General features: G+C 36.6%; 1 protein-coding gene across 1 annotated transcript; it reads left to right on the top strand.

Moving 5' to 3' along the window:
- Positions 1-12,875: 12,875 nt before the first annotated feature.
- mnx2a (motor neuron and pancreas homeobox 2a) lies at positions 12,876-17,608 on the top strand. The gene is made up of 3 exons (XM_007259995.4): positions 12,876-13,546; positions 15,308-15,468; positions 15,654-17,608. Exons 1-3 carry the CDS (start codon positions 13,189-13,191, stop codon positions 15,981-15,983), a joined length of 849 nt encoding a protein of 282 aa, XP_007260057.1. The 5' UTR covers positions 12,876-13,188; the 3' UTR covers positions 15,984-17,608.
- Positions 17,609-18,557: the final 949 nt, after the last annotated feature.

Raw genomic sequence — 18,557 nt, 5'->3', positions numbered from 1 at the left:
TAGGCAAACAGGAGGGGGGGGTAGGCTTCTGCTCTGCCCATCTGCATGCTCTTGCTCTTCAAATAATCAGCCAAAGGTCTGTCTCTTTCTCTCCCTCTTTCTCTCCTCCATCGCTCATCATTCACAGAGACACACTCACAGCGTCCTCTTACCGTAAACCTCTTTAATTTCACTGAAATAGTGTGCTGACAAGGCCCTCATGTTGATTAAATGCAAACGCTGTCGGTGTCAGAACACCAGGACGTTGCAGTGGCACTTGTTTTATTCATTAGGTTGGACAAGTGGAACCGGTCCCCTACACAACATCTTACAAAGTACCATCAATGCATGGAAGAAGCTTGTGAACTGCAAGGAGTGATGCTCAAGATTTCTCTTACAGAATGAATAAGCATCTTGAAACATGCAAAACTATCGGGAAGACGATGTTTACTTGTTTAACCCTTAAGTGGAATATTTCTGTATGGTTTCAGGACAGGTTTGTTGGAAAACATAAGTGGCCACACCTAGTGGAAGCTAAAGTTTACAGCGCTGACCTGCATGCATGATATGTGTGTGGGACCTCTTGAATTGAGTGTAGATGTGACACCTGTTTAAGGCTCCGTTCACATTACCAGGCTGAAGTGACATATCTAATTTTTTGCTTAATGTAGCTCAGATCTGATTTTTTTCTTGCCTGTGTGAACATGTCAAATCTGATTTTTTCAAATCAGATTTGAGTCACTTTCATATGTGGTCCTAATACGAATACGTATCTGATCCATGGACATGCAACATAAATGTAAACAGTGTATTTTGGCTTTTACGCATGTGCTCCGTGCTTCTCTCTCGTACCCACACATCTCTTGGTGGAGCCGTGCAGCTTTAGCTGCAAAAACAGCAAAAGCAAGTTGCCTGGCCTTTTTTCACCTCCTCGACCTGAGCATGAACTTCAGACCAGCTGTTTACTTCCCACTTCAGCAAAAGATGCTCCACATATGGGCTGCTAACACAGGCTTTTCACCTTTATAAAGCTACGAGTCTCTCAAATATGGCGTTTTTTGTTGTTGGTGAAGACGACATTTATACACATATCAATGTGCGCATGTAAGACGTTTCTGGTAAAGATTTGTTCACAATAAACACAGATACAGGCCACTGTGAATGTGAACCATCAAGATCCAAATCCAATCTGAGCAAAAAAAATGGCTTTGAGCAATGTGGCTTGTAATGTAAATGTAGCTTAAGTCACTTGTCTGTTCTCACAAACAGTTCTAGCCAGTCATGATCATTATTGAGGAATGTTAAGATAAAGATAAGAAAGTTGTCTTGCCTTAAGCATGCTCAAACTCACTCACAAAAAGCGCAAACCTCACAAGTAATACAGGGTTGGGTGTTCCCAAATGAACGCTTAATGATGTAAGGCTTCATGATCAATTTATGCACTGCAAACGTATCCCATGACTTTTGGCATGTCAGTGCAGATATATGTACCAACCTCACTCTGTGTGATAATCCTTCAACAGTGTGTTGTCTGTGCAAAATAGCGGTTCAAGGACAGGCTGAGCTTGACTGATATTTGTGGCAGTTTTAGTGCTGTGGTGTGAGGAGCTGGTGAGTTAGAGGCAGCAGTGTGTTTGTGTGTGAAGTGAATGATGGTTGTCTTTACCTAACAAAGATGAAAAAAACATAATAAATTGTAGATTGTAATGCTACTTAAGTATTACTAATTATTATTTTGGGAGATTTGTTGTACTAGAATATGATTGAATTTGATTTGGACACATCTCTTCTCATTCAATGTGTTTTTCTTAATTTTTCTCCTTTTTTTACTTTCTTAATTTAATATTGAAGACATTAAAGCTATACAGGGACACATGCAGAATTATTCTGTAAGCAAAAAAATGTTAAACCAGAGTGTAAACCAAAATATGTTTCATATTTTAGATTCTTCTTAGTAGCACATTTAGCTTTGAGGACAGATCTGCACACTTTTGGTATTTTAATCTCAGTCTCTTGATGAGGCAGAGTCACCTGAAATAGTTTTCTCAGGAGTTCCTGGAGGTGTTGGACAATAGTTGCTGCTTTTACTTCACGCTGTGAAGCTCCAGATCATCCCAAATCTCAGTTGGTCAGGTTTAGGTCAGGGGATTGTGGAAGACAAATCCTTTTTTGTACTTACTACGTAATTTTGTGTGTGTCCTTTAATTTCTATTTGGTGTCTTAAATATTAATCTACAATATAGAACTTTGAATAGAACATTAAATGAGAAGGTGTGTTTAAACTTGGTTTAAACTGGTACTGTATTTGTACTCAATTATATTTTAAAGACAAAAAACATTCTTTTCACTCCTGTTTCATTTAAACTTGTAAAAAATCATTTTAGTTAGAAAAGTTCAGTTAAACTTCTTTTATTTTTTCCTCCTTTAATATGTATTTTATTTGCCCAGTTAACTAATAACTAACTATCTAAAGTCCATATGTGCATACAGAATAAATAAATACTAAAACATCTTACATTCTAGTTAGTTTTTTATAATGTGATTAGTACCAGCTATTTGGCTCCAGCATTAAAACCAGTAATACAGTTTATTTGTAACTGTTTTCTCTTTACCTTTTGACTTTCGGTCCAATGTGTTGTATCCATACGTCTAACTGAGTAAGATTGAAGAACGTGCTACCCATAAATTCATTTGTGTACAGTTTCTCTGTGGTTTACTCCTGTGTGTCTGGCCCTGTTTGAGGTCAGAGAACAGGTGTCTTATCTGCAGGTGCTGGGGGGGGGATACAAGTTTATCAGAAACTGGAGGTCAACTAAAGTTTACCACAGAGAGGTTCCAGACACATGCTCATTTTTTGAGCATTACTGGCTTGTTTTCTTTATTTGCATGGTATTTTGGCTTATTTACATACTAGAAAAATCTTGGAGAGAAGAACTGTTCGTCTTGGTCCAATGGTTGTACTTACACCATTTGCAAACATGGAGGAAGGTTATTTATAGGTAACAAGCACCTGTTTTAAGTTTAGCTGTTTACTCAGGCAGAAAAGAATGTGAAAAAAGACTGAGACTGATTTGCATATATTTAGAGATCAAAGAAGTCATATGATACAGTCTGTATTGTACACATTAAATAATAATTTTGCACACACATAATAGCAAATTAATTTTTTGTACAGTAACATAGTGTAGTGTAGTGTTTCAAATTTAATTTGTATAAATATTTCAACGTTTTACAGTTTTTACTTTAATTTTGGATTATGTGTGCATTAAAACATAATTTGTATAAATGAAAGAAGCGCAAAGCAAGGACAGCAATCAGGGTATAGCTCATAGGTTTTTCTTTTACTTAGTTTGACCTGTAAGATATATCTACCAAGTGCAACAGCTTCAAACTGTGGCAGCACCTTTGCCTTTATAAATGATTGCAGAGGCAGTATACTGTAGTTTAGGACAACTTTGTTGTGAACCTGTGTTAAAAAAAAAACAGTTTTATTTAGCATAACCATGTAAAGAAGTTGAAAATACAACGTAAATAAATGATAAGCTTTTTTTGATCATAAAAAGGTATATTAACTTTTTTATTAACAACCTGGTTCTCCCTAAATCTTGTTTGGCATCAGTTGATTAAGCATGAGTCTTGTTTTAAAATAATAGGACATTAGAGCCAATATTAATTAAATAACTGTTATATGAGAATTATAGGAGTGTAATATCTTTCATTGTGTCAGTGTGTATGTGGACTTTACTGTGATTGGTCTGGTGTGTAAACAGTATCTGCTTGAATGTCAAATTATAATGAATGATCACAGTCCAGCCTTTGATGCTAACCCATTGAGCCAGAGATACACTTCACCATGAACACAAGACCCATTAAGGCCTTTCAGTGGGTCCTTGCCTCATTATGGCGATGCACCAATGCTAACAGCTCTAAAGGGCTTTCTTACACACATCCAGAAGAGCTACAGATCTAATTAGTTTGCAAAGGAAATTTTTCACTGACTTTCTTTCTGACTTAAGCCCCATTCAGAAAGGAGGTAAGCCTTCATTTATGTGTGAATGAATTGAAGTGAATCCCTGTTCAAACACATTAAGACTCTTTTCATTTTGAAAAGAACAGTGGAAGTTGGAAGTTTACGTTGCACAACCTGTGTGGATAAATCAAAGGACAAATGTGAGATCTTGTAATTCTAATGCAGATTTCTAACTAGTGTTCATCATAAATAAAGTTTTTTTTCTTAGCAATAAAAATGCGGATGATGAGGAATAATAATATAAGGTTTCTCATTAGCCTAAATAATTGATTTTATATACTTTGCATAAACATACACTGACATGCCAAAAGCTGTGGAACAGAAACTAGTAGTAAATAAAAGCTCTCAATTTTAAAAATGGAATGTTCCCTCCATGTAACGCAGACTATCAAACCTCACTTATAACTCTGATAATTAGCGGTCAGTGTTTAGCCTCACTTACATGGTAGCACCTCATAGTGTACACAAGAATCAGCTTTTCAAGCTTTCCCCTGAGGTAATATTTTATGGTCAATTTACATATTTTTGTCCCATGACTTTTGGCATGTCTGTGTATCATGGTTCTTATTTCAAATTACAAAAAGTTTGCACACCACTGGAACATAAGCGTGTCAAATTATTGCGAATAAGTGAAAAGTAAAGTTGAGACAAATGTTATTTCCAAAAAGATTAAGGAAATAAGTTTATATATATTATTTCTGTATGACCTGTATTTCACAATTATATATGGATTGTATTATTGTTTTGGTTTTAAGCAACACAACAAAAGAGATTTTATATGAAACAATAACTGGTAAAGTTTTTTTTTTGTTGTTTTTTTTGCTATTTCTACATAACACATTTGGACGGAAATAAAATTTTAAAGCAATATCGAAATTAATGACTCGCATTATAGAGCAACTGCATTTTAAAGCTTAAAACACTGAAATCGATTGATGAGAGGGATTTCAATAAGTTTATTATACAAGTATTTTTCACAGTTGCCTTTTAGAGATGACAGATTTTTTGACCAAAAAAGAGGAAAAGCCACCAGATGTGCCTTCTAATGGTGCTGCAGGTTTTTAATTAGTGTAGTTGCACTGGTCGCCTTGTCCTCATTCTATTTAGCACATTCAGAGGTTAACCAGCTTAATAAATGGCTTTTGCCTCTGAAGGCAGGCTTTTTTTTGGCTGGCGGATGGTGGCTCGTATTCTGTGTGTTCCCGCCCCGTCTCCTCCTCCTCTGTGTCTTCTCCAGTTCAACCAGCCGAGAGATAATTGAGAGCCATCCAAACAGTAATCGCTTATCTGCCTGATTGACCTGAAGCCCTATTCACAAGAAAGCCACCAAGTGACATCTGTTAACTCCACTTGAAAAGGAAATTGCAGGCAGCATTTGTTTAAGGGGCTACACCCTGTTTGTTATTGCAGTTTCGCCGCTCATTTGAAGATCACGAGCTGTGCAGCTTCTTGTCACCTGGAATACCAAGGAGGATTAGTAGATATTGGAATGTCTTGTTCAGGAAAATGTAGATGTTTGACAGTTCTACTCAGCCAACAGAGAAAGGAATATTCAGCTATGTTTTTAAAAGGTTTCAGGAAGGTTAGCTTTGTAATGTTGCAGAAATAATCAAGTTCAAATTTTCTGGAAATGTGTAACTTAATAATGGTTTGCATCCCAATTTTAAAAATACATTAAACAAACTACAAAACAATAAAACATTTTATTAATAATACATACACACAATCACGCTGATATCAAACTGATAAATTACATTTAATATATGTCATCAAATGGTTTACAAAATCTAAAAATAGGAGCATTTACTTTAAGTAGAATATTTGCACTGATAAAAAAGTGAATGCAAGCTGCATTACTTTTTTTAAATGTGCCTATTGAATTTTATTAAATTGTTAGAATATATGAACAAACATAAAGTAAAAAATAAAATGTTTGTAGGTACATAAAAAAACACACATTAAATATTAATTGTAATAAATTGTGTACATATCGTTTCTCCAAACAAATATTTGTAGTGGTGGAATTGAATAGTATTCACTTGGAATGTTATTGAATTGTAATAATAGGACTTGTCTTGTTTTAAATTAAGAAACATTTGAGGAACACTTCACTTGGAACCACACGGTTGGAGATTATGTTCCTGCTTAGCCCTCCTACAGTCTTCCATTTGCATATGTGGGAGAACGACATGACCTTCCCAGGTTGCACCTCCAGCATGGGCTGAACTCGTTGTGTTCTTGTCTCAATAAATCATCCGTCTTAATCAAAGTAGAGGCCTCCTCCATTGCTAACGTGACGTGCCTGATCCCAATGTGCCTCACCGTGTGCTTAATGGAACTATTTGTTTCCATAATGCTGCATTGTCATTGCATTGTTGTGCCCTTATACTGATACAAGAGCGTGGCAAAGAGTGCCAATCTGAAAAGACTGAGGCCCAGTATGCATGCGTATGAGTGTTTGTATGTGTGCGTCTGTGTGTGTGTGTGTGTGTGAGAGAGTATATCTTTGTGTACTAGATCTTCGAGGGGTTGTTCACATTAGTGAATGAAATTTCATGTTTGACTGTAGGCAGAAAATAAACGCGCATGCTCGACTTCCGCTCCAGCCTGTCAGAATCTTGTGACTGAATGCTCAATTAACGGATTACTAATTCCTCCATTAGCTCCAGGAGTTCTGCCTCTGCTGGCTGTACCGATCCATTTCTAAATAAGCTTCTGCTTTAGAAGGTGGCAGGGCGCCGCTCCACAAAGCTCCCATAAGGCCACTAACAAATGAGTTCTGCGATGCGTTCAGCATTAGAATACACCACTTACGACTTTTCCTATTTGCTATGCAGACTTGAGAACCTCATTCTGGACCTGGTGGACGTGCCTGAAGTGATTGCTTTGCACTGTTTTCTGAACAGGGCACTTTTTAAACGCTTGCTGGAGGGTTGACAGAGAATTACATGTATGGGTTCTCTGACTTTCAGGAATAAAAAGTCACAAGCGTGTAGAGAATTTGAAATTATTCCAGCAGAATTTTGCTTCTGGATGACTGTGAGGTGTTTTGGCTGGTAGACCTTTATTCTCCTCTTGCCCTTGACTTCAGCGCTATAGATCACCAGCAGCCAGATCATTTAAATACACCTGACAGCACCATTTAGACTGAGAGGCACTCCGAAAATTGCCAAGGATCTACAAAGTAAATATTGCATTTTTAACGACAACTTTAGGACAGACAAGCACAGATTCTCAAAAGTGTGTGACGTTAGCTTGCAGGATATGTTAATGAAGGCCTGATGGAAGGGGAGATGCTGTAATTTATGAATGGCACTTTTATGGTGTAAAAGCAAACATATAATCAGAACGCCTAAAGATATACGATACATGCAAATTGCATTTGTTTAAAAACTGCCATTTATCATAATCTGCAAATGTGCAGAGACAGGCCCAGGAGTGTGTAAAAGAGGAGATGATTGTATGCAAGCTGAATCCTTTTTTATTTCTGTTGTAGAGTTTTATAAAACTTGTTCTCGGAATTCTTTCTTCAGTGTTTATTCCAAGCCTTAAAGCAGCTTGGCCTCGGTAGTCAGTGTAGCAGGCAGGATGTGTTCAGTATTCACTGAGGAGGTGGAGTGAGTGCAAATTATGGTTATAAATTACTGCTGTTTATTCCTCTCATTTCAGCCACCATGCAGGCCCTCCTGATTAAAAACCCTAAAGCCTATCGGTGGGTGGGGCGGCTCATCTCGGATCAGGATCAGGTGCCACGGGTAAGGCAAGATCGGCTAATTGAACTGTCATATTTAACGTTCACCCTGCCTCTGTCTCTCCTACACACACATATACGAATATAAAATGTGGGTGATTTCTTGACCTGTGTGTGGTGTTCTCAGCGTAACCGGGCACTCTGCTTATATATTGGAGCTGAGTGGAGATTGGATCAGTAATCTCACACACTGCTCTCCTATTACCTGCCCCCATTGCTTACACCCACACACCCACACACTTGCACTGAGGACATGACACTTATTCAGACTTATTCACTGTGCCAATGTGCCTGCCATTTGATTTCGGGTCTGCCAATTAAATCCAGCGAGCAGAAATGAAAAGTATGCCCCTATATTAGAAGGCTGACTTATTGCGTTTTCTACAGGACATATTAAATGATGCCTCAGAAATGGATGTGGAACATCGCTCAGGAATAAATCTGCAGGTAGAAGAATATTTTTGATTACACCCGTGGCTATTTGTGGCCTTGGTTTGAGGAGTTTCTCCCTCGTCTTCATGGATTTCATGCCTTCATGGAAGAAGATTCTTTTTATTTGTCATCACAAAAATTCAGCATCTGTCCATCTGCATATGTATTGCTCTCTTGGGCTGCTTTTACCACCCACGTTGCACCAGCTTCCACGGCTCTGAAACCAGCGAGATTTTCTGGTGGGGCAGCAGATGCTGTCGACAGCTCTCTGTGCCTAATTATCCACTCCAGCCCCTGCTCTTTTGTGTGGCATGTGCACATGCGTCCGTTCAACTTTCTGCTTGACTTTAACTTAGTGATGGGAGGATTTGTTGCTAATTGTCCGGTAACACACCCCTCCAGCCTCCTCTATTGTCCTGCCGTCTCTGCACGGTGGCCATCATTAATCAAGCCATTGAGGAGCGAGCTGAACTCGCTAACCTTCAACGCCCAGCCCTGATTACGGAGGAAGTTTTCAATTCCCCTGGACAGTCACAAGGACACAATGGGACAGAAATTAGAAAGGAAATTATGAGGGGAAACTATAATTTGCACAAATGGAATAAATGAAAGATACATTCATATAAGTAAATAAGTATTTATTTTGCATGAATTAAATATATAACATCAACTCAGTAAATTGTAAATGTAAATGAAAATACAGGGCTGTGTTAATGCTGCACATTTTATTAATTTGAAAAAAAAAAAGCTCATCCAAAGCATCATTTTTTTTTATGCAATGGAGGAGAATGGCGTAGAAAGAAAGGAGCGTCTGAGCTCCAGCTAATCCAGATGGAGCTGTTGGACATGAGATGTTAGAGATAACAGCTTTGACTGAGTGGTGGGATTGGCCTACAAACTAGTAGCACAACTGGTGGCACGCAGGGGTCAGACAGTCATGGAGAGGGCAGCCTGTGGCACTGTGAGACATTTGTGTATGAATAGGGAGTGCACTGAATGCCTCCTCTACAGGTTCTCCAAATGCACCAAATGCTCTTCTTCTCCTCTGGACAGTTGGTTGGAAAATAAAGCATGTGTGCTTTTATTTTTTTCAAGCCTTGTTTGCTAAGTGCTCTTCAGTCTCTTAGCAAGATTAACCCTCATTAGTTGAGAGTGTTGAGTCCCAAAGACCTCAATGGGATAGATGTTAAAATAATAATTATAATAAATAAATAATATGAAATAAAATGGCTAATAATAATAAATAAATATATTTTATCTACTTGCTTTTTTGGTATAATTAAAGCTTTATAATGTTTTCCATTTTTGTTGTTTTTCACCTTTTCACATAATTTAAATCTGAATTGTTCTTTGTATTCTGACACAATTTCATGACGAATGGACCAATAAAAATACTTGAAATTGAATCATTTTTCACTGATTCCCACAACAAAGGAAAAAAGGATTTTTGAAGAAACGCTGTTTTTGTTTGACAGCAATAGTAGACATGCAGTAAGAAGAACAGAGAGATAGAGAGTACAAAATAAAATGTAAATGTAAAATGTAGGTTTACTTACATTCAATTTCTTTATTATTTAAAGAACTAGTTTAGGGGCCTTATTACCATTAGGAGGACATTTTCTTCCCAAACAGAAGAAGTGTTTAGTTTTCTATAGATTTTCTAAAACATACTAACCATGTCAAAATCATGTCCTTAAAAAAGCAAAATGTTATTGCATATTAAGCTGACAAAGATACATTCATTGTTTCCAAAAAAAGGGTCTAATGTAAATGTTAACAGCATTTACTTTCAGGAAAAAATACTCAACTGACTGGGCTTGGTAGAATTGACTCATTATGTTCAAATTCATCTGTTTATATTACACAGTAATGACTGTACATGTTAAACAAAGCTGCTTGCAGGTGAGATTCATCAATAATTCTCCGAGCCTGTGCACACAGAAGGAGAAGCAGATGACACGACTAGGTAAAAGTAATTATGTGCCTCTGAGTGTAAGATAACCTGTTTATTGCATCTGATAGCAGCACAGCTGCACACAATAGTTCCTTTGTTTTTAGGGCTTTACCTGGAGCCGTTAGCTGTAAATGATCATTTGATGGTCATAAAGCACTCTGTAGTTCAGGTGCTTTGGTCAACGTTATAATGAAATAAACAGATGAATATTGTTTGAGGAAGAACAGGCTTTAAAAGAACTCAGATAGCTGATAATATCATGGAAAGATACTGTCATTACTTAGTCACTGGAAATTTTACAGTCTCTGGTTTAATAAAGGGATTTTTAAAAATCTCTTTTGTTTTGTACTGGAGTATATAATTAATCTTAAATTCAAATAATACTTACCCTTATGTTTTGAATATGTTAAAATAATTTCTTTATTAAGTTCACTTATTTTGTAAAGAATTGGAAAATAGATTATAAAAATTTAGAGCATATTTATTCTAGTTTTATTCTGATTTACAAATGAGCATATATGATTATTTTCCACACTAGCTTTTTTTTTTATTGAACCTGCCAATGTATAGCTATATAGCTCCAACAGTGAAATGTATTAAATTGGAATGATATAAATTAAAATGAAATAAACTATAAGTGACAAATAAACCAAATCAAATCAACAAATCACAACAAAGACTGTTTTATCAGTAATTTCTAAAAAAAGGTTTTATTTTCATATATTGCATTAGTGATGTAATGGGTAACATGCTGTAAAAAGAAATATTTACAAAAATATAATAACATTTAATTAGTAGTTTAATATTTTTTTTTATTGTAATTACTTGCATCCCTGTTTCCCTTTACAGCGAAGAATACATCTGTTTAATCTAGCTAATCTTCTCTTATGTAAACACAGTACTAGTTAATGACTGACAGAACAGGTCTAATAAATTACCTTTATCTTCCTAATGAACTGAGATTAATTATGGTGCCAAGGTCTGGCCTGGGAACGGGGCATATTCTCTCTCTCTCTCTCTCTCTCTCTCTCTCTCTCTCTTTCTCTCAACATAAACTGAGTTTTATCGTTTCAGCAGACAGTTTTTACATTTCTCTCAAAATAAAACACTTTGATAAATTCACTGCACATGGATTATGGGTGCTTTTGTTCATGTCTTGTATTAATATACCTTTCCTGTAAAGCCAATTATCAGCAAAATCATTATCATCTTTCCCTCCTGTTTGCTCACATAATATATGTAATTTATGAATCAGTACATATCATTGGATTAATACACTTAGCAAACATGATGATTATAAATGAATTAATTTGTAAGAGAACTGAGAACTTATATTACTTTTACCCAGACAGAGACTGATTGCTTATCACTTAACAAACCTTCATCAGACACAAGGAAATAAAATGCGTTTAATGATGATTAGTGGAAAAACTAACTAAGCCCACATTGCCCTGTTTATTACCCCCAGCTCATAATGAGCAAAATCAGACTCCAGATATCAGAACTCTCTCAGTGCATGTTGTCCAATAGTCTGAACGGTGTGACCTGCAGCGGCCTTGTATGTGTGTGTGTGTGTGTGTGTGCGCGCCTGTGTGTGTCTGGCTCAGTGTGAGAAAAGACCTACCTGATGGCACCTGTACATACAGGGTGAGAGGGGTCAAAGTGTCAATCATCCTTCATCATCAAGGTCAGAAAGCTATACACACACACACACACACACACACACACACATTAGCAGTGTGAGACATTTCTGCAGTTATTGAGCTGTTAGTGTTTACTGGCTCTTCATCTGATCACAGGCATCCCGTGTGATGTGTGTTTGGGACACAGTAAATACTGGTGAAACTAAGGCTCATAATGTGAAACTAAAATGTACAAATAGTACAAAAAGTGGAACTGCTTATGGTCATTTTTATAGTTAGGTTAAGGTTAATAAATAATTTTAGGGGATTCTTTTTCTGTTTAACTAATCTGAGCATTGCATCAAATAAATAACAAAATAAGAAAAATAATGGAATTTTTTAATTTATTTTCTTATGTGTATTTTGTTCGATTTTAATTATTTTGATGTGTTTAAATGTCCTTCTTAATAATAATAATAATGATGATGTTACTGTATATCCTGTTTTTGTTTATTATTATTACACACTTTGCTTATGTTAGATGTTCTTTGCATATATTTGGTTTATGCAAAAAAAATGTATTTTTTTGTATTTGGGATATTTATTTAATTATTATTATTTATATTATTATTATTAAGTAACTTAAAAAAATTAACAGTTGTTTCGTACTTTTTGATAGGAAAATTATTAATTATTCTGTTCTACTATATTAGCGATATTAGCGACCCTGACGTTAATAGTTATGAATCTATACTGAAACAAAACGAACTAAAACGGGCAAAGGATTTCTGAATTTCAAGGCTTACCTTAATTTATATTTGTAAACGTATAAATTGTCTCCGTTAATAAATTAGATTTAATTAACACAATTCGTTTCTTAAATAAAACAGCTAAAAGAAAGAACTGTTGTTTAGATGATGTGCAGATTTTAATCGGTTCTGTTCACATTTTTTTTTTTTCTGAGAAGCTGTAAAGGCGCGCGGAATGAGTTCGTTATAGGACCCTCTCAGCCAATCAAAGCCTCTGTGGGAGACGGTTTCCCACCTGTTTTCCGGCGGCCCCGCGACTGATTGGTCTAGCTTTAGATCTATTGACCAATGGTAGAGCGCGGGTCTGCCGGAATGCGGGCGGGTAAAAAAATCTTAGTACTTGTAAAAGCGGGATCTGCACCTTCAGCAGACATCAGCAGCGCAGTGAGCTGGAGAACCATGCAGAGGGAGAACCCAGAACTGAGGACACGAGTTTACCGTCAGTTAGGCCGCAGCACTTAACTAACTTTAGAGAAACCAGTAATTTATATTTGTATATATAGTAAAGAATAGTTAGGAGACTGAGAATAATAGTATATGTGTGAGAGTTAGAGCTCGAGGACTCTTCGCTAAACTCTGAAGGAAGCCTGCAGGTATCTTCAGTCTTCTCTATGGATAAATCCAAGAGTTTTCGGATCGACGCGCTGCTGGCGGAGGAGTCGCGGATAGTGGGTGAGAACGATGCCGGGCTCTCCCCGGTCGATCCCGCGGACCTGTCTCCGCAGCACCGCGGACTGCTGGCTAAACCTGGCCTCCTGAGCATCTCCCCCCCGCCGCTGGCCCCGCTGCCCCCCGGCACTCTGGCGGGGCTCTACTCGCTTCCCCACGCGCCCATGTGCTCCGTCCCGCACGCGCCTCTCCCTCAGCCCCACCCGGAGCACCTGCGCGCCGCAGTTTTGGCGGGACATTTCCACCTGGAGCCCTGGATCCGCGCCGGAGCGCTGCTGCCCAGACTGGCGCACTTCAGCGGTACGTACCTCACCTTCATCACTTTAATCTCCTTAATCACCTTTGTCACCCTCACCAACTTAATCACCTTCACCACCTTCATCACCATCACACAAGACTCCAGCTGATAGAAACATAAGGCACGGGTATTTTTTTCTAAATAAAATGTGATAAATGCGGTTATAATTCTCTCTGAACGGTTTCAGAGCACTGTCTCATTTTCTCACTGCTGATTGCTGTGGTAGAGTTCAGGGTCGAGAGTTTAGTTACAGGTTCTCTAGGACAGACTCGCAGTTTTCTGACAAAGAATTTCTGACTGATGAAAATGTAAACTAAACTAAATATATTTAAATGTGCACGCTATTCAACACATTTACTGATAAAATCAGTCTAAATTAAGTTAAGGATTATAATTAATTAATTAGCTGCATGTCGGACTACAATAATAAAATAATAATAAAGTATTTTAGTCTAAATTATATTTTATTTGGAATTGATGCATGTTTCCTCAGTATAGCGTATCCTGGACTTTTCATTTATATTTTACAAAAACAAAAAACGTTTTTTCTTTTTTTGGCTAAAAAGGACTAAATATATGCTATTTTGAATATAATTGTTTTTGAAAGGAATAAAAGCCGCACTTGTATTTCAAGGATACGTATGGCATTAACAATGCTTGTGAAAAACACTTCTAATTGAATTTGATATTTTTATACATTAAAAACGTTAAAATATTTAAATGCCATATATTATTATTATTATTAAAGAGATTTAGATATCAGACATTTTATGTTGATCACCTTCATTCATTAACACTTTAAATTCAGTATACTTTCGTCAATTATATATATATATATATATATATATATTGTGTGTGTGTGTTTGTAATTAAAATATGTTCAAATATTTTAATGGCTTTTATTATTATTATTATTATTATTATTATACAAGTAGTAGTAGTAGTATACATTCAATCTTGCTGATATGCGCTGATATCCTGTTTCTGTCTGAAATTATTTTTGTCCAATAACTAGATTAAATAAAATATGATTTGTAGATCCGAAATTTATGAAAGAAAGAAATTCCATATTTAAATAGTTAAAAAAAACTGACTCCTCTAAGTGCCTTCTACATAATCATTCCTCCATACACAATCACCTATCCATTTATTCACCCATCCCCTCCACCCAAGCGTTGTTCAGGTCAGGACACTGACAGTGTGGATGAGTAACAGCCTTAAACTATCATTGAAGTGTAATTGATTTTATGTTAGATATATCCACTGAAACTGACTCCAGAGACTCAGGGAGCCGTAAATATTGTACACTATAACGAAATCAGAGTTTACTGCTAACCGAACTATAATGTATGCTTTTTATTTTTAGTCCTTTCATATTGTCATAAAGGACAGCTCTATTAAAATTGCCTTTGCCTGGCAGGAAAGTATAAAGAAACACTTAGACCCTGCTGTACTTTGTCAGTAAAGTTTTCTGGTAGCGTTTATTGAATTTTCATTAAGTTAATGGTGCACTCTGTTGTTTTATTGTCCCACTAAAGCAATATCTCTGCACCGTGTCATCAACAATAAACTCAGCTAAGGCTGTTATCATTAGAGATTGAAGGACGAGGGGAGCAGTCAGAGCGCTTTACATATATTTCTCATTTTTCTTTTGTCTATCATTCTTTTTCGTTTCTGTTCTCTTTTTTCCTGCATTCTTTTTATCCTCTCTATTTTTTCCTGTTTGTCTCTCAATAATTTCTCTGCTTGTTGTATGTTTTCAGGCGCACCTCAGTCAGGCCTGATGGGCAAGTGTCGTAGACCCCGTACAGCCTTCACCAGTCAGCAACTGTTAGAGCTGGAAAACCAGTTCAAACTGAACAAGTACCTGTCTCGACCCAAGCGCTTCGAAGTGGCCACCTCACTGATGCTTACAGAAACACAGGTGAGTAAATTAGTGACGGTTCAATGACCATTCTGATTCCTCTCAGTAGGTCTGTATTTAAATATTAAATATTTCAGTTGATGCTGTATTGTGCATAATGAATGATTTATTAATTTGAATGTAAAACTGGTGTAGTGATATGTAACACCATACTTAAGAGTGTTGGCATTATTTTTTCTATGCAGGTAAAAATTTGGTTCCAGAACCGACGCATGAAATGGAAGCGCAGCCGCAAAGCCAAAGAGCAGGCAGCCCACATGGAGACTGAAGGTGGTCAGCTGGGCAAACGGTCCAGCAAGGCCGGAGACACTCACCGCTGCAGTGTGCCGGATGATGATGAGGAGCTGGTGGCAGAAGAAGAGGAGGAGGAGGATGACGGCTTTGGCGTGGGCCTGTCTCATTCTACAGACTTTGTCCAGCATGGCTCTGAGCTAAGCTACAGCTCTCACAGCTCTTACTCAGATGATGACCTGGAGGAGATTGGAGTGGACAGGAAGACTGGAGTAGGGCTCTGAAGAGTCATCTTCACTCCTGAATCGGAACCATTTCCTCTTTGTAGTCCAACAGCTTGCTACATCTATGGCCTTTATCAAAGACTTCACTCTCACAAAGACTGAAGCCATGCACCAAACCCCCTTAATCAGTTTACCAGTCTACCTATCTATCAGCACCCAAGTCATAAAACATCTGCTTTCTACTTGAGCTCCTAATAAATACCAGTTAATGCAGTTATAGGCCCAATTTGGTAGATGTACAATGTAAACAGAATGTAGCCCATCTGCTGTCATGCATAAACTCACAGCATTTGTCACTGTTACCAGATAGCAGTGCTAAATGGTGGCACAGTGGAACTGTGTTCTCCGGAATGATGCCTCTCCAATACTTTTGGGATGAGTTGATTATTTCAACAAAAGCAGGATGAAATAGATCGAATTATTTTTAATACATTTAACAATGAGCCAATTTCCCAATGCTTAATTGTCCATATAGTGTAATATTTGTATAATTGTAGCATTTTTAAAACAGAACATAAAGATTGAAATAATAGTTGGTGTCAGGTGTTACTATGTACATAGTGGCCACTACCATTAATATTGTGACAGTTATGAGAGTGCTACTTGTTTTTGTGGCCAGAAACTAAAAGATGATAGCTAACATATATTATGTCCATGGCAGCATATGAGCTATATTCTCTTATTGTACACCAGATGGGACCTACACTCAAGCAGGTGTTTCTTATAAACTGATCAGCACTCTAAAAATAACAGTGCTAAAATAAAGCGTTCTTTGACTGGTGCCATGAAATAACCAGTGGGAAAATAATTAAGTGGGAAAAGCTTCTTAATTAGGTAAATAAGCTTTAACATTGAGTGAAGCTTCTTTAACTCATTAAAAGATTCCTTAAACTCACAAATCTATTTTACAGATATGGTTCATTATAGATCCAAAAGTGGTCCTTTTATGGCACATCTCCAAAAAGCCTTTTGTAGCTCCCTTCTGCAAGAGTGTAGGAGTGTACATGGCAGCCTATATATATATAGTATGTAAATAGAATGGCCGTCATAAGACCAGTGATGATATACTTCAGTTATTGATTCTCATGTTAGTTTGCACTTAATTCCCCAGATGTCAGCTTATAAACTGCTAGTTTGTCCCAAATAGGAATGTTTTCCTACTATGTAAAATGTCTGTGTCCTCTGTATTCAGGTAAGCACTGTGTGATTAGTAGATGAGAATTTCTACTGAATGCCAAATGCGTACTTTCTTGTTGTATAGACGCTGATCTGTACAGACACAGGAACAAAAACAGCATGTGTAGAAATGAGATGCACTCTATTTACAAGAACAGAGGATTACTGTACAGTGCTAAACTTTCGTTTCTCAGCCTTTTTTTTCTCAGAACTTTTTGACTGACTCTCACTGCACAGCTGATAAATCCTCAACAAATACTGAGTAAGGGCAAAAGTTAAGCAGTGTGTTATTTAGTCACTAGTCTTTGTCATGTTTGTTATTGGTGTGTTGTTCTCAATGGTATTTAAGTATTATAGATTATATCTAATTTATTTGATGTAAAAAGCAACAATTATTGTGTCGGAACTCTGTTAAATTAAATGCAAAATAAATAAACAGGGAAAAACAACAGTAGCCTCCACTTACTGTTACGATTTGTATAGATACAGTACTTCCTATATAATGTATATATAAAGGAACACTATACACTATATATATATATATATATATATATAGTGTATATTGTTCCTTAAAAAGCAACAATTGTTGTGTCGGAACTCTGTTAAATTAAATGCAAAATAAATAAACAGGGAAAAACAACAGTAGCCTCCACTTACTGTTACGATTTGTATAGATACAGTACTTCCTATATAATGTATATATAAAGGAACACTATACACTGTATATATATATATATATATATATATACTGTGTATATATATATATATATATATATATATATATATATAGTGTATATATATATATAGTGTATAGTCTTTATATATATTAATTGTAGGACTGTGGCACTCCATCTCCTTACATTTAAACTTTTGAGTCTTAGAAGTACCGTTTACACAACATGCTTTGATAATTTGTGTCATTCTAAAACACAAACAATAAATAAAATAAAATCATGATACAAAATATATGTATATATAAAATATAAATATATAAAAGACTAAACCCTATGATTATTTTTGTAACTGATTTGTGTTACAGTGGTTTACAGTTGCATTTAGGCCTTGTTCTTAGGTTTGACAGTCATCTTTATTGGGTTTCTATAAACAGTTGCCGCCTGTTGATTACATATATACATACATACAAACACATTTTTACATCCCACAAAAGAACATTGAAATACGTTAAACAAAGGATGCATGAAGACTATTCTGGGCTGCTGGTACTGTAGATGTGTTTGTGTGACTGTTTCTAAATCACCGGCCCTCTCTTTTCTCCTGTTTAACCTCCAGCTGACAAAGATGGTGATTAAAGCAGCAGAGAATGTGCAGTGCATTACGGGCAATCTGCTGGTTATTTACAGCCCCGGCTCTCAAATATGAATTACTCAGGCAGGTTTA

Source organism: Astyanax mexicanus, chromosome 11, assembly GCF_023375975.1.
Source record: "Astyanax mexicanus isolate ESR-SI-001 chromosome 11, AstMex3_surface, whole genome shotgun sequence".
Lineage (NCBI taxonomy): Eukaryota > Metazoa > Chordata > Actinopteri > Characiformes > Acestrorhamphidae > Astyanax > Astyanax mexicanus.
Note: the sequence above shows the minus strand (reverse complement) of the source record. Positions and strands in the feature narration are given on the sequence as shown.

Coding starts and splice junctions, on each gene's coding strand:
- mnx2a (XM_007259995.4), top strand. CDS start 13,189: ATGGATAAATCCAAGAGTTTTCGGATCGACGCGCTGCTGGCGGAGGAG. Junction 13,547..15,307: donor CAGACTGGCGCACTTCAGCG/GTACGTACCTCA, acceptor GTATGTTTTCAG/GCGCACCTCAGTCAGGCCTG. Junction 15,469..15,653: donor TGATGCTTACAGAAACACAG/GTGAGTAAATTA, acceptor TTTTCTATGCAG/GTAAAAATTTGGTTCCAGAA.